At 43.2% G+C, this 23,486-nt stretch overlaps 1 protein-coding gene across 1 annotated transcript in view; it reads left to right on the top strand.

Moving 5' to 3' along the window:
- The window catches only part of DYRK4 (dual specificity tyrosine phosphorylation regulated kinase 4), a 52,265-nt gene that overhangs the window by 9,601 nt on the left and 19,178 nt on the right, over positions 1-23,486 (top strand). Inside the window, exons 3-6 of the mRNA XM_053555871.1 lie at positions 19,323-19,403; positions 20,096-20,212; positions 20,929-21,067; positions 23,040-23,203. Coding sequence (XP_053411846.1) covers positions 19,323-19,403; positions 20,096-20,212; positions 20,929-21,067; positions 23,040-23,203 — 501 coding nt within the window. The remainder of the gene's footprint in view (positions 1-19,322; positions 19,404-20,095; positions 20,213-20,928; positions 21,068-23,039; positions 23,204-23,486) is intronic.

The raw sequence follows: 23,486 nt of genomic DNA, 5'->3' as shown, positions 1-23,486 counted from the left end.
AAGAAGAGAGCAGAAAAGCAGAGGTTTCAATTGCCAGTTCTATACAGGTTTTTGGAGTGATAGACTCATTTATGGTAATGAATTCACCTTTTAAATGCAAACAGAAGGCTCAGAATAGAACTTGTAATGATCACTGAACAAAAATGTTAAACTACTAAAAGGAAACGTTGGAGAAACATTTCAGGACACTGGTCTAGACAATGATTCTTGAGTAATACCCCCCAAAGTATAGGCAACCAAAGAAAAATTGGACAAATCAGATTACATCAAGCTAAAAAGTTCTTGCACAGCAAAAAGAAAAAAAAAATAGAGAGAGAGAGAGAGAGAGAGACAACCCACAGAATGGGAGAAAATGTTTGCAAACTACCCATTTGATAATGGATTAATAACTAGAATATATAAGGAGCTCCAACAATCCAATATGAAAAAAATCTGTTTTAAAAAATGGGTAAATAATCTGAATAGATTTTTCTCAAAAGACAACATACAAGTGGCCAAAAAGTATTTGAAAAAGTGCTCAACATCATTAGTCATCAGAGAACTCCAAATCAAGCTACAAGGAGATATCATCTCACCTCAGTTAAATTAAAAGACAGGCAATAACAGATGCTGGCAAGGATGTGGAGAGAGGGAAGCCCTCATACGCTCTTGGTGGGAATGTAAATCAGTGCAAGCACTATGGAGACCAGTAGTGAAGTTCCTCAAAAAACTGAAAACAGACCTACCATCCTGACCCAGCAATCCCACCACTGGGTATAGATCCAAAGGAAGGGAATTTGGTGTGTTGAAAAGACATCTGCAGCCCTATATTTATTGCATCACTATTCACAATAGCCAAGATTTGGACTCAACCTAAGTGTTCATTAGTGGATGAGTGGATAAAGAAATTGTGGTACGTATATACAATGGAATATTATATGGCAATAAAGAATGAAATCCTGCCACTTGCGACAACATGGATGGAAGTGGAGAAAATAAGCCAAGCACACAAAGACAAATCTCACATGTTATTACTCATATGTGAGAGCTAAGTATTAAAAAAAAAAAATTGATCTCATGGAGATAGTGGAACAGTGATTATCAGAGGCTGGAAAGCGTAGCAGGGAGTGGGCGGATAAAGTGGGGATGGTTAATGGATGCAAAATATAGTTAGATTGTTGGATAGAATGAATCATATTTGATAGCACAACAAAGTAACCATAAACAATAAGTTAGAGTATATAAATTAGTTTTTATACTAAGACTAAAGACTAAAACATCAAAACATTTAAAATGTAACTACAAGTAGCCAATCCAAAATCGCTGGCTCAAGAGAAGCCCATACTACTATAGAATATCTATGTTTGGGATAGATTTGGGGTCCTGCAGGACAGCTGTACATACTTTTTCCCATTCTAGAGCCCCTCTTTTCCTTCTGAGATCTACAGGGTAAGTATGAGTTCCTTGTTCTACCTTCCCATTAGTGCTAGAATCTACAGTAATAGGGTAACAAAGATTTGAGATTAATTGCTATGAAAAGAATGTGAAGTGAGCAGGCATGGGAGAGTGTCTCTGAGCTCTAAATTAGTCAGAGCTCTAGATACTTGCATCGAAAGCTTTTTCAGGCCATGAAAAATAGAGTTATCTGTTCAACATGGGAGGTAAGGATAAGGAGATACTAGAAATACAATCCTTGCTCCCCCCATGTGTTTACCTTTTGTATTTGCTCCTTTTAACAATGTCGAGGTAGTCAACACCCTCCTTTTATGGAAGAGGAAACTAAAACCCCAAAAGATGAACCAAGGTACCTAAAGTAATTCTGCTAATCAAAGTTGAAGTCAGGACTCAGATTTCATTCTGTAATTCCTGAATACTTTTTAAAAATTGTTTTCATTATTAAATGTTGAGCATATATAAAAAGAATATTTAGGAAACATGTAAGGCATAGCAATAATACCATAATACAGTGAACGCCATTGTGGGTACCCAACACAAGGTTCCAGAAAGAAGTTCATGTGTGTATTCCCCATCATTTCTTAGCCCGTTCATCATTCTGAACTCTGAGATAACCACATAGTTTTACATCTAACGATTCCTTTCTTCTTTGTATGTTTCTAAACACTCTCAACTATGTATTGGTGGTGAATTTCGGATGTTTTGTTTTTATACACATGGAATCATACTGTGAAATATTCTTTTATCTAGGGCTGAGCCAACATATACTGACCTAGCATTTGACTGGCTTTCACATGGATTGATCTGTTCCCACTGATCCCATTGCCTGTGCTCCAAGTCTTTAGATACTGGGGACTATCACCTCTGTTCTTAGACACCTAGCTACTAATTAAACTGCTGTGTTCCATTATATGGGCATATCACACTATTTAGTTTCACACAGTTGGACATTTAGCTTGTTCTTGTGTGTTTCCTGTTAAAAATGGTGCTTTTATCCACATTCTCGTGGATGCCTCCTGGTGCACATGTGTGAGCATTTCCAGGGTGTCTACTCAGGAGGGGAGTTGCTGGGTCATGGTGTATGTCAATACTTAACTTTATCAAATAACACCAAACCATTTTCCAAAACATTTGCATCAATGCACTTCGTCACCAGCAGTGTGCACAAATTTCAGTTGTCCCACATCCTTTTTGTCACTTGAGATTGTATGACTTTTTATTTTGCCAATTAGTAGGTGGGTAACAATATTTTATTATATTCTGATTTGCATTTTGATGATTATTACTAGTGAGAGTGAACTCTTCATGATTTATTGGCCATTGGTGTTTCCTTTTCTTTGAAATACCTGGTCGTGCCTTTGTTTAAGTATTTTTCTATTGTATTTGTCTTTTGCTTATTGATTTGTGACTATTTTATATATTCTATCCACTAATCCTTTTCCAGATGTATGTGCTGCAAAGACCAACTTCTAGTTGGTGGCTTGTCTATTTTGCATGTACTTAATTTTTTATAGCAATTTTAGGTTTATAGAAAAATTGAGCAGAAAAGTAGAGTTCCCACAGACCCCATCACTCTCCACAATTCCGTGTTATTAACATCTTGCATTAGTATACAGTTGTTACAAACTATGAACCAATATTGACACATTAACTGAAGTTCACAGATTACATTAGGGTACTCTTCGGTTGTACATTCTGTGGATTTTGACAAATACTTAATGTTATGTTTCCACCATTACAGTATGATACAAGATTAGTTTCACGGACCTAAAAATTCCCATTGTGCTCCTATTTATCCTTCCCTCCCTTCCCATTGAGCCCCTGGCAACCACTCTTGTTTCTTTTCTTTGAGACGAAGTTTTGATGCCTCGGTGGAGTACCACAGCACCATAGCTCACAGAAACCTCAAACTCTTTGGCTCAAGCTATTCTCTTGCCTCAGCCTCCTGAGTCGCTGAGACTATAGGTGCCCAACACAGAACCCAGCTATTTTTTTTAGAGATAGAGTTTCATTCTGGCTCAGGCTGGTCTCAAACCTGTGAGCTCAGGCGATCCACGTGCCTACCCCTGCCAGAGTGTTAAGATTACAGGCGTGAGCCACCACACTTGACCTTCAGCCACTCTTTGTCTCTGAAGTTTTGTCTTTTCTGAAGTATCAACATAGTGGGAATCATGTAGCCCAGTGGTTCTCAACCTTCCTAATGCTACAACCCTTTAATACACTTCCTCATGTTGTGATCCCCCAACCATAAAATTATTTTCATTGCTACTTCATAACTAATTTTGCTGTTATGAATCGTAATGTAAATATCTGATATGCAGGAGACCCCCAAAGGGGTCGTGACCCACAGGTTGAGAACTGCTGAAGCCTTTTTGGCAGGCTTCTTTGTTTAGCAATAGGGGTCCTCAGTGTCTCTTCATGCCTTGACCGCTCATTTCCTTTTATCCATGAGTAACACTCATGCCGTGAGTGCAGTTTATCTTTTCCCCTGTGGATGGACATTTTGGTTACTTCTTATTTTTTAGCTGTTACGAACCAATTTGCTGCAAACATTAGTGTGTAGGTTGTTCTGTGGAGATAAGTTTTAATTTTATTTGGGTAAATGCCAAAGAACATAATTGCTGGATTGTATGTGAAGGCGACATTTAGTTTAGCAAGAATCTTCCAGACTTCCTTTCAAACTGACTGTACCATCTGGACTTCCCACTAGCAGAGAATGAGAATTCCCGCTGTGTCACCTCCTTTGCCTGCATTTGGTAGTGTTTGTGTTTTGGATTTGGAACATTCTAATGGATGTGTAGTGGTGTCTTGCTTTAATTTGCAATTGCTTAAGTTGAGCATCTTTTCAGACGTTTATTTGACATCTGTGTACTTTCTTTGGGTAGGTGCTATCTGTTCAGATCCATTTATTAATTGGATTGCTTTACTATTGAACTTTAAGAGTTCTTTATATGTTTCGGATACAAATCCTTTATCAGATACATGTTTTGCACATATTTTCTACCAGTCTATGGCTTTTCATTCTCTTAACAGTGTCTTTTGTAGAGCAGAAATTTTAATGAAGTCCAACATCAATTTTTTTCTTTCATAATTATGCTTTTTGTATTTAAATAAAAGCCACTGCTGAACCCAAGGTCACCTAGATTTTCTCCTATGTTATCTTCTATAAGTTTTACAGTTTGGGAATTTATATTTAGGTCTATGAATCATTTTGAGTTAATTTTTATGGAAGGTACATGCTTTGTCTCTAGATGCATTTATGTGGATGTCCAATTATCCCAGCATTATCTGATGAACAGACTTCTCATTGATTTATTTTTGTCCCTTTGTCAATGATTTTTTGACTATATTTATGCGACTATTTATAGGTCCTTCATGTGTTCCATTGATCTACTTGTCTATTCTTTCTCCAATACCATACTGTTTCCATCATTGTAGTTTTATGTTAAGTCTTAAAGTTGAGTAATAAAGTCTAACTTTTCTGTTTTTCAATTTAGTATCTGCTTTCCTGGGTCTTTGCCTTTCTGTATGAAATTAAGAATTAGTTTGTTGACATCTGTGAAAGGACTTTGTGGGATTGATTTTGGGTGTGTTAATCTATAGATCAAGATGTGTAGAACTAACATCTTAGGGATATTGAGTCTTCTTATCCATGAACATGAGAAATCTATCCATTTATTGAGATCTTGTATTTCTCTTCCCAGACTTGTGCTTTTCTTAGATCTTGTACATATTCTATTAGATTTACCGCTAAATATTTTAATTTATTGGAGGCGTTAATGTAAACGGTGTTGTGCTTTTAATTTCAAATTCCAGTTGTGGTATATAACAAAGAAGTTGACTTTTTTGTATATTAATCTTGTATCCTGCAGCCTTAATATAATCTTAGGTTGTCATCTTAATGTGTATCTTGTCTTTCAATGAAGAGAAGTGCATAATTAAAAGTAGGTAAATTTATGGTATGCACTTTTTGTCTTGTATAAGAAATTATCTTCTACACTAAAACCATGAAGATACAGATTTATTAGTTTTAAAATTTTCTTCCAGACATTGTCTTCATGCCTGTCATTCTTTCTTGTCTTCTGACATGTTAATTAAATTTACATTAGACCTCACTCTATCCATGTCAATAATTTCTGTCTCTAAGTCTCTGTACATTTTCCCCCGCTATGCCTCTGTGTGGTGTTTGTTGGTTAATTTCTTCAAGCCTGTCTCTTCCAGTTAACTGATTCTCTCTTTGACTAGGTATAAAAAGTTAAGCCCATCCATTGAGTTTTAAATTTCAACTTATACTTTTTAGTTTTGAAACTTCCAATTTGTTCATTTTTAGATCTTTTTGGTCATTTGGGTAGAATCTTATACTTTACTCACATTTTTAGTCTCTTTAATTTCTTAAAACAAAATGCATCATTATAACTTTTACCTGATAGTTTCAATATTAGGGTTTTTTTTAAGAGGGGAATCTGATTCTCATCTGTAGTTTCTGCAGGTTCTCACCCACAGCACCTTATTGCCTTGTGTTTTATGTAACTTTGTCTTTGCTTTCTATTTGTTCTATTTGTTTTGCTTGTTTGTCTTTATTGTGTGGTTACTAGTCTCATTGTACAGAAAAAACCAAGCTTGAGAAAGTGCAGTTTCCCAAGGTCATTCAGCTAGCAAGATGCAGAACAAGAATGCAGTCAAAGTCTGGCTTCAGAGTCCTGGCACTTGTCTCTATCTTTTGAAGCCTTCAAGACCCTTGACTGCTGAACTCTTATAAGCCATCCACAAGTGATTACTGAGAGCTTAGTGCCAAGCACTGTCCTTGGTGCTGGGATACAAAAACAAATATGCACCTTCTTGGGTAGTATGCACAGTCTGGTGGCAGCATAAATATGTAAATAAGTGACTGTCATTGCCACTGGTCAGGGTCCGGGACTGGTTGGTGTCTGGCTCCGGCTTACCTAGGTTCCGGACACAGACCCTATGCTATTATCTCACTGAGGAACAATTGCTCTTAGGTGCCTGAGGGCTATTCACTTTAGCAGAAAGGAGAGAGCGATAGTCTTTGAGGGTGAAGTAGTCTTAGAAGAATAGACCTTAGTCTTTAGCAGAGCTTAGTGATCTTCAGCAGAGACATTGTGCTGGTGTTCTGCAGGCAGGACAGGAAACAGAGTAAGGGGTCCGTGATAGAATGTGCGCTCCTGACTGCCTTCTCCTCCAGCCTAATACAAGGCTGATCGCCTGCCGCTGAACACCACAGGTGTAGAGACTGCCAATTCTCTAATGCTGTCATCTCCGAGCTCTCTCATGCTTGTTAGGAGCGCTAAATCCCTCCGCCCATGCCCTTTTCACCAGCGTGTTCCATTATTGAGCTACAGGTGTTTCTTGTAACTGTCACTCCTCCTAGCCGTAAGGCTATAGGGGCTGCTACATTTCCCCCTTTCCTTATCCACAAAATAATCTCTAATGTGGTAAGGGCAGTTCTTCCTGCTGTCTAGCCCTTTTCTTGCAAGGCAAAAGAATATGGTGATTGTCAAAGTTCTAAATTCCAGGTAAGGGCTCCTTAAATGAAGAAGCCCAATACAGATTTAAACTATTAGCTGCTGCTAGGGGGAAGAAGCAGTGATTGAAATGTTAATTCCCTTAAAGGTCGTTTTAAACTGAGAAAACAAACTGAGAAAGTCTTAAGCTGAGAGAATTTACCATTTCTTTGACTGCACGAACTTTCCTTTGTTATTTGAATTGTACTTTACGGACGACTAAAAGATTACGCTTTCCTTGCAATCTTTGCAAGCAAGGATTGTACTCTTGCTGTTCCAAAGATGTTGCGACTTGCAGTTTCTTGGTAGCAAAATTCCTACTGCTAAGAACAGATTCACCTTTCCAGAGACTTCGTTTCTCGTGGTCCTTGGTAGCAAAGACTCACTCCCCTGCCTTGACAGAGGCCTTGCTTTCTTGCCTGAAGCTTTTCCTTTGCTCTTGGCAAGAAGGATCTTATTCTCGCTGTTCCAGAGGCTCTGATACTCACGATTCTTGGTAGCGAAATTCTCATTACTAACAGGTTTTGCTTTTCCTGAGACTCTGCCCTTCACGACCCTTGGTAACCAAGTTCTCCTTGCTTTAATCTCCCTTTACTGCTTCAGCACTTAGTAGCTGGCAAGTTGCTACTTCTGCCTTTAGCAGCTAGTGAACATGCTTTTCCAGCAGAATTTTTCCTTCCTTGATTCCAGACCTTATCTCCAATGAAGTTCCCTAACATAAGAGCGACCTTCAAAATGCTCTCCCTTTGTGACCTCTTCTCACATACATATCTTTGAAGATAATCAAGAAACTACGTTTTCATTTCTTCCATTCTTATTGAATTGAGAGCAGCAGTCCTTTGTCCTGGGGCATATACCTGGAAGTTTAGATTCTGTTTCCCTACATCACTGAAAGAGAAATCATTCTTTTCATTGGTATTCTGTATTCTTTTTGCAGTTTCTCATATAGCCTAGCTTCCCATTATTGAGCTACAGGTGTTTCTTATAACTCTCACTCCTCCTAGCCATAGGCCATATGTGACTGCTACAAGTGAGGGCTGCTACAAGTGACTATAAGGTGTGGCAATGTTCTCACTGAGGTAGAAACAGAGTCCTCTGGGAGCCTAGGTAAAGTTTTCTTAAGCCATTAGCTAATGCCAGGGGACTTTGTCATGCTCCACTGATGTGCCTGTCAGCTATAGTACCATTATATGACATGAATTACTGGGTTCATCATTCATGTTTTCTTCTAAGCGAATTCTTTCCCCTGGAGTTATTCAGGGAGGCTGCATATGGACTGGAGGGAGGGCATGCCAGGCAAAAGAAACACATGCAGAGGTATGAATGAGTCTAAATCAACCTTGGAGATCATCTACTTAAACCCTGCCATATCATGCACAAATCCACTTTATATTATAGACAATTTTGTGTCTAATTTATAGAATAAATGCCCGCTTTTGAATGTTTATATTGTCAGCTGTATTCGGGTTTTACCATATTACCATAGCAATAGCATTGTCTTATTTTTAATTAGAGACCTTTGGAGGGAAAGTACTTTATAATCCCTTGTCACTAGTTTCATGGTAGATGACAAATGAGGTCAGAGGAGATCACTGGATGGCAGGATGACAGAGTAAAAGGACCCTAGAGTCTTAGTTTGAAACTCAGGTTTGCTGCTATCATTGACGTTATCTTGGACAAGTCACTTGGATAACCGTAGCTTCTCTTTATCTATAAAATGAAGGCATCATACTTTAGATTCCTTGAGGTTGCTTCCAGTATCACGATTGGAGGGGTCCAGAAGGGGAAGTGTCTCCCCCAAGGCCATGGACTGAGGTTGCTTCCAGTATCACGATTGGAGGGGTCCAGAAGGGGAAGTGTCTCCCCCAAGGCCATGGACTGAGGTTGCTTCCAGTGTCATGATTGGAGGGGTCCAGAAGGAGAAGTGTCTCCCCCAAGGCCGTGGACTGAGGTTGCTTCCAGTGTCATGATTGGAGGGGTCCAGAAGAAGTGTCTCCCCCAAGGCCGTGGACTGAGGTTGTTTCCAGTATCACGATTGGAGGGGTCCAGAAGGAGAAGTGTCTCCCCCAAGGCCGTGCACTGAGGTTGCTTCCAGTATCACGATTGGAGGGGTCCAGAAGGGGATGTCTCCCCCAAGGCTGTGGACTGAGGTTGCTTCCAGTATCACGATTGGAGGGGTCCAGAAGGGGATGTCTCCCCCCCAAGGCCGTGCACTGAGGTTGTTTCCAGTATCACGATTGGAGGGGTCCAGAAGGGGATGTCTCCCCCCCAAGGCCGTGCACTGAGGTTGCTTCCAGTATCACGATTGGAGGGGTCCAGAAGGGGAAGTGTCTCCCCCAAGGCCGTGCACTGAGGTTGTTTCCAGTATCACGATTGGAGGGGTCCAGAAGGGGAAGTGTCTCCCCCCCAAGGCTGTGCACTGAGGTTGTTTCCAGTATCACAATTGGAGGGGTCCAGAAGGGGAAGTGTCTCCCCCCCAAGGCTGTGCACTGAGGTTGTTTCCAGTATCACGATTGGAGGGGTCCAGAAGGGGATGTCTCCCCCCCAAGGCTGTGCACTGAGGTTGTTTCCAGTATCACGATTGGAGGGGTCCAGAAGGGGATGTCTCCCCCCCAAGGCCGTGCACTGAGGTTGTTTCCAGTATCACGATTGGAGGGGTCCAGAAGGGGATGTCTCCCCCCCAAGGCCGTGCACTGAGGTTGTTTCCAGTATCACGATTGGAGGGGTCCCGAAGGGGAAGTGTCTTCCCCAAGGCCGTGCACTGAGGTTGCTTCCAGTATCACAATTGGAGGGGTCCAGAAGGGGAAGTGTCTCCCCCAAGGCTGTGCACTGAATACATTAAAAAATGACAACAGGTGTCTAGACTCCAGGCTTGTGCTCTTGCCCTTCCTTCAAGGATGTCCAGGGTCTCCTTTCTCCACTCACACCGGAAGCATAGCCAGTGAGCAGCACCCTAGGGAGGATATCATCTCGGTGAGATGAAAACATGGTCCTCCCAAATGGCTGGGCACATTCACTCTGCTAATGAGTCTCCGGAGTGTAGCCTTAGCTGTGGGAGTCATCTGGAGGCTCACCTTCCCACCCACCACGGTCCAGGCATCCTGGGCTTCCCTGTGCACAGCAAAGGGGCTTTTGTGGCACTCTTAGCTGGGAGTGGCAGTGGGAGAGATGCTGTGGTTGGCTCAAGGTCTGTGGCTGTGCCAGGAGCTCAGTTCCTTGGCTGGGCACACTCAGGGGCCCAGGCCTCCCTCCCCCTCTCTCTCAGCTCTTTGTGACGCTCTGTGGGGCCTGACTGTCTAACTTGTTGCTTTCTCTTGAAAATCCCCACAGAGTTTTCTTCTCTCTCCTTGTCACACGCCTTTGTTTTGAAGACGTGGGTCTTCTGGGCTCTGGGAAAGGATTACAGAGCCTGTAAGGAGGAAGCTGTTGATATCATAGAGCTTGAGCTTTATCTGTCCACCCAATCACCAGGCACCTGGGGATTCTTTTTTTTTTTCCCCCCATGGGAAGAAGGCAAAGAGAGAAGAAAGTAGCTAAGAAAATAGACAAATGGCTCTCGAGGTATGACAGGTGGGATGGTCTGATGGAGGTGTGCCTTTCTGAAAGGGCTGGACGGCCTGACACCTGCTGAGAACTTTCCAGATGAGGACATCCAGCGTCTTGCCTGAGGTAGTGTGATGAGGCACTGCCTATCAGGGTCCTACTCTACCTGGCCCTACATGGGGACCAGTCTACAGTCCTTTATCTCTTAGTGTGCACATGTGTGCGTATGTGTGTGTGTAAGGGGGGCGGAGGTACTGACGCACACTCCCTGTGGCCCTTGGGCAAACTCTACAGTGCGTTTTACCCCCGGGGAGGGAGCCTGGGCATGTTGGGGGGTCAGGGCCTGGCATGAAGAAAATGCAGAATGGGGACAAGGCAGGCAGGACACCGGGGAAAGGACACTGCTGTGAGACAGGTCTGGGGATTGCAACCTTCTGTGCCCCCTTTCCTCTGCCTTGATACAGAAGGTACCTGGTTGGTCCTCAGGATTCATAATGGGAATAGTCTTCTGCCAAACTGGGTTTGTGAGGCCTGCTGTTCTAAAATGATCCATCTCTTGTATCTCTCTCCCCAGCACTTGAACGTCTTCCTTGAGTAGCAATTTATTTATTAGAAACAAAGCACTCCCTTGTTCAGGCATTTTCTGAAAAGGGCAGGACTCCCAGTGGTGAGAGCTGAAAGGCAGAGGCAGGGTCATGACAGGCATGAGGCTGGGAAGGCCTTGTGGGCCAGGGCTTCTGTGCCCTGAAAAGGCACTGGGGAGACGCATGCAACCCACCACATAGAATTATGATCAGAGGTTTGATTTCTGAGGCCCACCCAGGCAGCAGAGGAGAGGATGAATTGGGGAGGGCCAGGAGACTACTTAGGCAACTCTTGAAATAGGTGCCTTAACTAGGAATACATAAACATCACTGTATAAAGGAAACTTAAAGTTCAGGGATGAGAGAGATTAATTCTAAAGAAGGGGGTTGTACTTGAATGTCACCCCCTAATCTGGCTGCATGGAATTCACTTGGGGAGCTTTTCTTTTTTTTTTTTTTTTTTGTAGAGACAGAGTTTCACTGTACCACCCTCGGTAGAGTGCCGTGGCGTGACACAGCTCACAGCAACCTCTAACTCTTGGGCTTACGCGATTCTCTTGCCTCAGCCTCCCAAGCAGCTGGGACTACAGGCGCCCGCCACAACGCCCGGCTATAACTTGGGGAGCTTTTTATAAAACACAGATGACGGGGCTTGACCACTGGGGAGTCTGCACCGTGCGATCCTCTGTGTTTAGCAGAATGCCCGGCACATGGATGTGCTCAGTAAACATGCGCAGGATGAATGCATCTCCAGAGTCCATCCCAACCCTGTGATTTCATGCACCTTTTGGTTTCGGGAGTCAGGAAGGAGGTGTTGCTGGAAGAATCTTTGAGGCAGGAAGAAAGGCTGGATAGCAGGAGCCAGTAACTGAACAGTTTGGCATCTTTGTAGCTATTTTGCGTAAATGCCCAATGAAGGGTAGAAAGAGGGGTGAGCTGCTTTCAACTTTCACACTTTCCTGCTAATCAGTTTTTAAATTGAACTCAGCTTCGATTTGAGAAAGGTGAGCTAGCCATTGCAAAGCAGTGAGTTGGAATTTGCCTTTTTACTTTATCTTTTTCTGAGAAAATAAAAGAAGTGTGGGAACCCAAGTGCCAGGCCAGGTCAGAAAACAGACATACAAGAGAAGAGGAGGAGGGGCCCTGGAGCAGGACCGGAGGCCTCCAATCAGCCTGCCTTGTAGCCTGTTGATGCAGCGCCTGGGGGACCCCAGGGGAATCCCAAGCATGGGCCTAGATGTGGGAGGATCTCAATGACCTCAGCCTCTTTTTTTTTATTTTTTTTTTTATTTGTAGAGACAGAGTCTCACTTTATCACCCTCAGTAGAGTGCTGTGCCATCACAGTTCACAGCAACCTCCCATTCCTGGCGCCGCCTGACCGCAGCCTCTTTGTAAGCAGAGCACCTCCCATCCCTTCTTTTGATTCTCACAATTGCTGTGTCCATAATGTGAGGCTGTGCAGTGCAGGAACTCTCACTAGGGCAGTGTTTTCTTTTCTTTTTCTTTTTTCTGAGGCAGATTCTCACTATGTCACCCTCCATAGAGTGCCATGGTATCACAGCTCACAACAACCTCAAACTCTTGGGCTTAAGTGATTCTCTTGCCTCAGCCTTCCAAGTAGCTGGGACTATAGGCACCTGCCATAACGCGGCTGTTTTTGTTTTTTAGTTTGTTTGTTTGTTTTTTGCAGTTGTCATTGTTTAGCTGGCCCGGGCTGGGTTCCAACCTACCAGCCTTGGTGTATGTGGCTGGCGCTGTAACCACTGAATTACAGGCGCTGAGCCTAGGGCAGGGTTTTCTACCATTTTTTAACTCACAGCACACTTGAACCTGTAATTAAACTTCTGTGACACTCTTAAATTATTCTGATTTCAAAAAAGAGTAAAAAAAAAGGAATATACTTACTGTGCTTTGAACTTCTTTTGAAAATAATTCCATTAATGATCTTTAAACATGTCCAGAGCACACCTACCAGTGTGCTGCGGCACACCTATTGAAAATCTCTGCACCATGTGATCTTCTGTGCTTAGCCCACTGCTGGCCACATAGATATGCTCAGTACATGTGTTAGCATTGGCTGCATCTCCAGGGTCGTCCCAATCCCATGATTCCATGTATCCTCCTGGTTTGGGGCGGCCTGGATGTCTCCTTTTAAAGCCTACCCCACTCGGACCACTCTATCTAGGCTTTCCTGGAGAGAGCGCTCATCCTCTTTTTACTATTTCCTCCCCTCCCATTGTATCAAACCATTTATAGTCACCTGGTGTAATATCTCCTGTTTTTAAACAATAGTGTTTTTAAATTCTAAAAGCAGTGCATGTTCATATAAAATATTTGGAAGATAAAGGAGCTTCACAGTCACATTCTGGCTGTTTGGATGTCAGAGAGCTGTGATGATCACAAAAAGAATGGAAAAGGGCCTTCTTAGCTTCCTGACACACCCTGTCTTCTTATTCCCTGGTCCCTGGCAGGCTCCTGCCAGCCACTATCCAGTGCCTAGGTCTTGGACAGCACAGGAAGTACAAACTATGCTATGAGCTGTTGTGAATAAAATTGTTTATACAGAGGAGGTTCTAGATTTAGATACCGAGCTCAGGACTATTAGAGAGATTCCTGTTAAGGAGGCTTAGACGTCAGTGAAGGACCAAAGAACAGTTATGGAAGCTCTCTTTCTTAAAGAAAACTTTCCACTGATATTTTGCCACTGTGAACATGGGCGATAACTCCCTCCTCCTCCTCCCCCTGGGGATACTGTGGTGGAAGGAGGTGTTGTTATGGGGCAGTGTGTGCCTCGGGAGGAAGCTGCTGGAGACGACACACAATTGGCAAACTTACAAACCTGTGCGACATACTGGTATCTGAAGGTGGGGTGTGGGTGCAGAAATGTAGATGCCACCGGGCCTTGGTGGGGATGGTACCTGAGGCAGCTGGCTCCCTGGGCTGGTACCCTGTTTCCCCGAAAATAAGACATCCTCCGAAAATAAGACCTACTTACAGGAAAGATAAGACGTCCCCTGAAAATAAGACCTAGCGCATCTTTGGGAGCACACCTTAAAGGGAAACAGGGTAGTATCTAACTGTGAACCGCCTCCTCCCTTTGCCTGAGCCTGCCATGCAAGTGAAACTTTCTGGTACACCATGGTGTCCATACCATTCTATACAATGGTTTTGGGCCACGGTTCCCTGGAGGATGGAGGTTGTATTCAATATACACTCCAGGGGTCACTTGAATGAATCTCAGAGGTAAATGGGACTTTGGAGGCTGCATCTTATCCAGCCCCCCATTCTACACATTTTTCTCACAGATACTCATCAGACGGATTCTGACACTTCTAGTGACGGAGTGCTCACTACTTAACAGACTTGGGTGGCATTTATGGAAGCTCTACACTTTAGAAAATTCCTCTTTGGGGCCAAGTGCAGTAGCTCACCCATAATACCAGCCCTTTGGGAGGCTGAGGTAGGAGGATTGCTTGAGGCCAGGAGTTCCAGATCAACCTGAGCAACATAGCAGGATTCTATCTTTACAAGAAAATGTTTTTTAAAAATTATCTGGATGTGGTGACCCATGCCTGTAATCCCGGCTACTTGGGAGGCTGAGGCATGGTGATGGCTTGAGACCAGGAGTTTGAGAACCGTCTGAGCAAGAGCAAGACCTCATCTCTATAAGAAAATAAAAAATTTGGGCGGCACCTGTGGCTCAAGGAGTAGGGCGCCGGTCCCATATGCCGGAGGTGGCGGGTTCAAACCCAGCCCCGGCCAAAAACCAAAAAAAAAAAAAAAAAGAAAATAAAAAATTTAGCCAGGCATGGTGATGTGTGCCTCTAGTCCCAGCTACTTGGGAGGTGAGGCAGGGGAATCACTTGAGCGCAGGAATTTGAGGTTGCAAAAAAAAAAGAAGAAAATTTTTCTTTTTCTTGAACCAGAAGCTACTTCCCTATAATTTCCGCACTTTGACCTGGTTTTGTTCTTTGGACCATGTGAAACAAACTTACACTTGTCACCAGTGGTAGCTCTTCTGACATTGCTCTTCCCCCAGGAGCTTTGTTTAATAATAGATTTTATTTTCTAGAACAGTTACATAAAAGTTGAGCAGATGGCACAGAGTTCCCATATACCGTGCCTTGCCCTGCACCCAGTTTCCCCTATTGCCAATATCTTACATTAGTACGCTACATTAGTTGCAAGTAATGAACCAATATTATACATTATTATCGACTAAATTCCCTACTTCATACATATTTCCTTAATTTTACCCAGTGTCCTTTGTCAGTTCCAGGATCCAACCTGGGTTACCAACCACATTACATTTAGTTCTTTTGCCTCCTTTCAGCTGTGACAGTTTCTCAGAATTTTCTTGCTTTTGATGACCTTGACAGTTTTGGAGAGTACTGGTCAGGTATCCTGTAGGATGCTTCTCCATCAGAATTTACCTTTCTCCTCATGATTAGATTGGGGTTTTAGGTTTGAGAGGAATACCACTGAGGTAAAGTGCCACTCTCATCACGTCCTGTCCAGGGTACCTGCTGTCAGCTCATCGTCATTGATGTTGGCCATGATCAGCGGGCTGCGGGAATGTTTGTCTGCTCTGTAAAGTCATTCTTTTTCACCTTTTCCAGGTTGTGATTTTTGAAAACCAGCCCACGCTCCAGGAATGGGGAGCTCTGTTCCCCTTCCTCTAGACCGGACAATTTATGTAACATTAGCATAATCCTTCCTCTGCATGGAGGAGTCATCTCTTCTTCCCCATCTCTTACTTTATTCAATCATTTCTTTAGATCAGCACGGACTGATGGATATTTACTTTTTACTTTGAGTTGTAATCCAGCATCACGGTTATTTATTTTATTGCTCAAATGATTCTGGTATTGGCCACGAGGGGCTCCTGTGCCCCTTTGACGTGCTTCCATCCTTGGAGGCGTTTCGTTTTGTTTTTCATCACTTCCTCACTTTCTGTGACTGTGTAGATTACAAAAGGTTTGAGATACACAAAAATCAAGAAACGTAAAATTTGCGTGGATGGAAACCGATTTGTTTCTGGACCTAATTAAGACAGATGTAATTTGGTCCTCTCAGCAACACTGATAAGCCAAGCAAGGTGAATAAGAAAGGACACTGTCGACTATGTTTCTTGGAAGTGAAATAATGGACCAGAACAGAGTCTGTCTCAAAACTTTTGTAGTGACCCACGTGCAGGCTGCTCCCAGCTTGTCTTACGTATTTCCTGCCTCTGTCCTAGAATCAGTCATTTCCTCAAGGAGCCTTGGTTCTTCTTACTGGAGAGTGGATTTAGAAACCAAGATTTGGGTGCTAAGTGTGCTTGTTACTACTGGGGTGTTGATTCTTGTGGGATTTCTCAGTTGACAGAGAAAAGAAATGTGTGTGCGTGTGTGTGCGTGTGTGTGCATGCTAATGCATGTACATGTATGTATCTATAAATATTCATATGTGTAACCATCTGTAGTTACAGACTTTAAGTTAAACATAAGGTCTTATGTCTCCTACTCTAATCCATTATCATGTGATGGAAATGTTGATTTGACCTGGCTGATGTATAAATTTATACTTCAACCGTGGTTCCTACCAACTGCCATCCATTTATTAACAATTGTTCAATTCCAGTATACACGCATGGCAGGTCAGAATGGTTAACCCCTGAGAAGTCTTGTTTTGTTTTATTGTTTTCTTGGATTAAACATTCTTGGTTCCTTTAACCATTTTAGGCTCCACACCGCCTTGCTTATCCTTCATCAGTTCTGAGTCTGTGGATTTCCTATTTCCTGGGAAATGAGCAAAGATCACTGTCTCCAGTTTGCAAATGAGGAAGATGAACTCTGGCAAACATTTACTCTTAACATATTCAAGGCACTGGTTGGAACTCTTTACACATAACAACTCGTTTAATCTTCACAACAACCCTATCAACTTGGTACTGATATCGTTTCCACATTACATGAGGAGGGGCTCATAACTTGCTAAAGTTCAGACAATTAGTGAATAGTGGAGCTTGGATTCAAAATCAAAGAGTGTGACTTTGGAGTTCATATCCAGGAGTTTTCATTTTATGTCACATTGCTGCCAAAGAGAGCTTTCTGAAATACTGCTTTGCACATGTAACTACCAGCTGTATGAACCAACAGTGGGCCACTGCTGCCCATGGGATAAAAACCTAGTGTCTTAGCCTCACTTTCAGTGTTTTCCCCAATCCACAATCAACTCTCTGCGTTAGCTTAACAGAAACAAGTAGTGAAGACCCCTGGAACATGCTTGGATACTGTTGTTTCACCTAACTGGCATGTTATGTTTGTTCCAGATAAAGCCCAGGCCAAGACCCACCCAGTCCACACAGCACAGCCCACCCAGCCCCATTACATTCACAGTGATCTCTTTGTTAACACTCACTGTTTATGCTCTTTGTTTGATATTTTGCCTGGGTTATATTTTGTTAATGCCCTTTTCATCTATCTGTATAATCTCTCTACTATATCCTCAGTGCTGACTTGTTGTTATTGGTGATGCTTATGAATTTTAATACCTATGCACCTACTTGATGAGAAGTTGGGACTCAGTTGTGGTTGTAGTATTTGCTCAGATATCATTTCATTCAAGAGACAGCCAGATCCTGCATATAGTGCACATTAGCAAGTTAAGTAACAGAGTCAGAGATCATGGCCCATGCTCTTTGCTGTCCCTTCTTCCTCTTCTAAAGGAGGTCAAGTTGAATCTTCTAAATAGTTCCCATGATTACAGCTCTGAGGAACTTAGTTGTGCTGGATGAGATTAAGTTGGGATGCTGTACCCAGTTGTCATTTCAGTGTGGCCTAATTTTACACAGGTGGGTCAGGCCCCAGCTGTGTCGCTGCTTTGGAATGTGTCCTTCATTTGCATAGGGATGATCCGAAAGAAGGGGAACCCCTGGGTTCTGCTTCAAAGAGCAGAATTTTGATTAAAGCTGTAGTCTGTTGCTTGCTAAACTTAAGTTATTTCAATGGGGCTGGCACAGTGGCTCATGCTTGTAATCCTAACACTCTGGGAGGCCAAAGCGGATGGATTGCCTGAGCTCATGGCTGACCAAGAGCGAGACCACATCTCTAAAAATAGCTGGGCGTTGTGGCCGGCGCCTGTAGTCCCAGCTACTTGGGAGGTTGAAGCAAGAGAATCACTTGAGCCCGAGAGTTTGAGGTTGCTGTGAACTGTGATGCCACAGCACTCTACCAAGGGCAACAAAGTGAGACTTTGCAAAAAACAAAGTCATTTCAATGTAACTGTGTGATTTTTGCCATGTCAACATACTGCTAGTACTCACAACTCATTTACTTTTTTTAACTTAAATTTTAATCTCATCCTAAATAATATCAGGCACAAAATTACAGGTTCACTAGAATCTATACTGTTAACAGTTTCTCAAATAGATACTCACATAAATGCATAACTATTAGGTAACTGTTCCTCTGGATACTGTACACAATTGTACCACATTCCTCTGTGGTATACTTATCACCCTTTGAAACACACATTTCTAGTGTTTGGTCTTCTCCCACCACCATCTAGAAGTCAAGTCTCTTCCAGCTGGGTCACTGGTGTTCTGGGGGGTTTCACTATAGCACTCTTTTTCTAAAGAATGAGTACATCTCAGCTTTTATCCATTCCTGTTCCCAGGAATTTTAATTAAGATTCTGTTTGAAGACAAGGTTATATCAATTTTTTTTTTTTCAGACAGAGCCTCACTTTGTTGCCCTCAGTAGAGTGCTGTGACATCATAGTTCACAGCAACCTCAAACTCTTGGACTTAAGTGTCCCTCTTGCCTCAGCCTTCCAAGTAGCTAGGACTACAGGAGCCTGCCACAATGCCCAGCTATTTTTAGAGGCGGGATCTCACCATAGCTCAGGCTGATCTTGAACTCCTGAGCTCAGGCAGTTCACCCACCTCGGCCTCCCAAAGTGCTAGGATTACAGGTGTGAGCCACCATACCCAGCCTATATGGATATTTTTTAAAGTGTGAAAACCATAGTACAAGTCAATCTAGGATTAACACTTGTGGAAAGATCATTTAGGGGGTCATCTATTCATACATTCATGGAATACTTCTTGGAGCTGCTCTTAACTCTTAATTTAGGGAGTCAGGAGAGCAGAATTTACATGTCATTTGTTTATTACAATGAAGCCAAATGAATTTCCAGGTAGCTTGGCATGAAGCCGTGAAAAGCACTATTCTGATTCTCTCCCACTTGATCCAGGTTGACAATAAGCCTTTGATTCAGGTCCAGAAGCTGTCTTCCAATATCAAGAACCCCAGGATGACCAAATTCTCACATAAGGTAGGAAGTGATAGTTAATGAATTTCTTCTAGCCTAGAGACCAAGAGCAGGTGGATGGCCAGGATAGATTTCAAAAGGCGTTTTTGGTCAGCTCAGCATAATGCGATCAGAGCATTCTACCCATATCACCATGCATCTCCACATAGTTTTAAATGTTGTTTTTCATTGACAGTCAGATTACCTCTCTCCGGATCAATCAATCAATGCAGGTGGGCAGGATCCAAGTAAGTAGGTCAAGTCAATAATGTAGCCATAGAGGAAGTGGGAGCTTATGTGGCACCAAGGCAGTTTAGCACTGGGTAGCAGAAAGTCCCAGTGTTAAGGTGGTGAGATACTGGAGTGATGATAATAATGACGAGCACGTATGGAATGCTCCACATTCATTCCCTCCTTTACCTCACAAATGCCTTATGAGGTAGGGCCCTTTTGTCCCCATGGTAGTGATGAAATAGTTGAGGCTTAGGGAAGGAGTCAGTGTGACTTGAAGGCCTCCAGCGAGTAAGTGGTAGAGCAGGATTCAAACCCAGAGCCTGTTTGCTTGATTACTCGCTGCCCTGAAATCTGCTTTTCTCACCAGGAACTTTAAGAATAGGTTTAGGTCCAGATTTGGGAAAAGAGGCTAGAAGAAATGACCCCTGAAGACATTTTCTCACTTGAGGCTACTGTAACGTATCCAATTTCTCCTTCTGTAGAATACAAACACCGGCATTACTTCACTCCCCTTTGTGGACACCAAAGAGACGAAGAACATGGTAAACTTCCCAAGCATTAGCAACAAAATCCTGCTGAAGCCACCTGCATCGTATAGGGTGAGTACAAGGCAGTGGACGTGACCTTGAGCACACAGGTGAAAGACCTGGTTTTAACTCAAAACCAAGTTTTGAAAGGCCTAGGATGGTGGGGAAATGCAGAGTGTCAGCTGAAGAGTTGAGTTCTAGTCCTGTTCTCACTTCTTACGATGAATATAAACTCAAGCAAATAAGGCATCGATCTTCTCTACAACCAGCACTACAAAATGTGCTCTCTGTAGGGTTGTCATGAGGACTCATTGAGGAAAGGAAAAAATGAAGTTCTGCTGTATAAATGGTAGAACTGTACAAAATTTTGTTTTCCTCCATGTCCCCTGCTTTTCTGTGGAAGGATCAAATGAGATAACATGTGGGAAGGTGCCAAGTTAAGGGAGTGCTGAACATACATTAAGTTCAAGGTCATATGTTTTGAGGCAAGTTGGGAATTGGCCTTTTCAAGAGCAGCAGTTAAAACTATTCCTGTTTCTGCCTGCAGTGAGATGTCACTGGGGTTGTCAACTGCTTGCTGCGATGTGCATGGGTCTCCCAGGGAGTATGAGCCAGGTGGATACTTTGGGAGAAAGACTAGGAAAACCTACTGTTTCTTACTCACTGTTTTCTCCCTAGAGGGGTAGAACAGAGCCTGAGCCTGGCTGGATGTGGATGTCCTTGGACAGATGAATGGTTTATGGCCCCCAGGAAAAATCTTAATTCTTTATTGCAAACCTCTTTTTCAGGAGAGTCAAACTCACAATCAGATGCCGTCCTCTGAGCTCAAAGTTTCGGAAATGCCTCTGCACTCTACCATTAAAATTCAGGACACCAAGTCAGAGGAAAAATCACCAAGGAAGCACAAGCTGCCTCTGACAGCGGCAGGTATGCCTTTGAGCAGTAGTAGCAGGGCTGGTGGGGATGTTGTGGATGGTCAGGATGTCCAGAGCTGAGCTGAGTTGGAGAGGGCTAGCTGTCAGGTGTCTGCATGGTCGATTAATGCAATGCGCCAAGATGAAAGTAGATGTTAAGCCTTTAACCTCTTACTGTGATAATAGAAACAAGAGACTAAATAGGACAAAACACCATCTCCTCGTTATTCCGTTTTTCCCCATGCACTGAAACTGGGCTAGGGTAGATGTTATCAGCACAGATGGAGGGAATTGTCTTGCTGTTTAGGGGGCCCAAACAAAGGCTCCTGTTCATTTTAGGGACCCAGGGGCTAAGGGGAAGAAGTGAGGAGGGAAGAGCTAGGAAGGGAAAAGTACTGAGTACTGGGTCAGAGCATAGCAAGGTGTCTCCAAGGTGCCCCTTCCTCTCCATAAGGAGGTCTTGGCAGAGGAGGCTGAGGAAGTCCCTAGCCAGACCTCATAGAGGCCGTGGGGAGTGAGGGGGAGGGCTTAGAAATGCAGGTATGTATAAGGTCATGGTCAGCAGGGGCTCAGTCCTTGACTGAAGCTCCCTGCAGAGGCTGTACTGCGTTGGTTATGTACCAGGTATGGTGTTGGGAGGACACCTCCCCACAGCCCCCATGAGGCCTGCCAGGTAAAGCCTTTGTAATTGCCTGTGGTTGGGCTTGAAAAATCACATATTTGTTTTGGACCATGAGCCAGACTCCTCATGGGGTTCAAAGATTCATAACCTGTTAGCATTCAAAGGAGGAGAACCAAGATCCTCTGAGCACCTATTATGTGCCATCATTGTCCAACCACAGCTTTGAAATTGAAATTCATTGTTGTTCTTCTTTTTAAGCCATCTCAGGAGCTACTCACAAGGAGGTAATTTCAGTTTGGAGCTCGTTCAACCTTTTTTTACTCTGTCGCCTGGGCTAGAGTGCCATGGTGTCATCAAAGTCACTGCAACCTCAAACTCCTGGGCTCAAGCAATACTCTTGCCTCAGCCTCCCGAGTAGCTGGGACTACAGGCACCTGCCACAAAGCCTAGCTGAATTTTTTATTATTTTTATTGGAGGTGGGGTCTTGTTCTTGCTCAAGGCCTGAGCTCAAACAATCCTCCCACCTTGGCCTTCCAAGGATTTGGAAGGATTACCAGCATAAGCCACCATGCGCATCCCAGATTGTCACTTATTCTTCCTTTACAAAGTTGATATCTGCTTCCCTGATGTCTTAGACCTTCATATGTCCTCTGGACAAAGAACATGCCTTATGCAGTGTCCACCCGACTACTCTTGACATACATGAAAACAAAGGTCTTATCCCCCACGAGTCTGTTCTTTCCTCCTCATAGTTCCTTCTCTAGCTCTTCAGGGTTTTCTGAAGTAACATGGTGCCCCTCCCCATCCTTGTTTTTCTCCTCGAAGAACATTCTAGTTTATCTATTACAAACCAGATCCCTGATGTGATCTGGCTAGTCTAAAGAAGTACTAATACACATTTCCTCCTGTAGTGTGAGGTACTCACTGGCTCAGCTGCAGAGTTAATTGGGCCTTTAAAGTTGTGTTTGTTACCTTTAAACCTCCTGGGCCTTTAAAGTTGTATTTGTTACCTTTCTGGGCCCTGAAACATTATAGTTTTCAAAGCCTCTCTAGATAGACTAATTTTTCAGCCTAATAATTTCACATGAACTTGAGAAAATGCCACCTTCACTGGACGCTGTTGTTGACACTGTTTACTCCTGGAATTTTTACCCATGTTGCTCTAACCCACAGGTCTTTGGGGACTAAATACTCCCTTTCCCTGCCTTTATGTTTTCCTTTTCATTTGTTGAAATAAGTATAAGACCTTATTACATTTCCACCTTGGGAGATTCCAGATGACTGGCAGGGGCGTCATCTGCATCCTGGATACATCCCCACATGGCTCCAACTTAACTGATGACTGTAGTGTTTTTCACACAGAGGCCCTAAAGTCTTTTAAGCACCAGCTGTCTCCTTATGAGCAAAGTGAAATCCTGGGCTACACAGAGATATGGTTCCTGGGGCTTGAAGCCCAGAAACTGAACGTGGCTCCTGAGAAGTTCAGCAAGACAAGTTTTGATGATGATCATGGCTCCTATATGAAGGTGATGGGGAAAGGGGCCTGGGGATGGTAGGGGGTTTGGGGACAAGAGATTGTTTGGAAAAGGAAAAATCAGGAGTATTTTATTGAAATTTGTGCTGATATATAGGCAACTAGATGTCCTGAAGAATCCTAGTGGTCCTAAACTAAAGAAATGCCATGTTTACAAATAAGGAAACATGCAGTTTAGTATGCAACATGCTCTGCTAACTGGAGATTGATTTTACCCAAGAGTACTTGGAGTAGCAGATTTGCATCCTGGGTGACCTCCCACAGCCTCTTCCCCA

Source organism: Nycticebus coucang, chromosome 12, assembly GCF_027406575.1.
Source record: "Nycticebus coucang isolate mNycCou1 chromosome 12, mNycCou1.pri, whole genome shotgun sequence".
Taxonomy (NCBI): domain Eukaryota; kingdom Metazoa; phylum Chordata; class Mammalia; order Primates; family Lorisidae; genus Nycticebus; species Nycticebus coucang.
The sequence above is the reverse complement of the archived record's forward strand: the minus strand, read 5'-3'. Positions and strand labels throughout refer to the sequence as shown.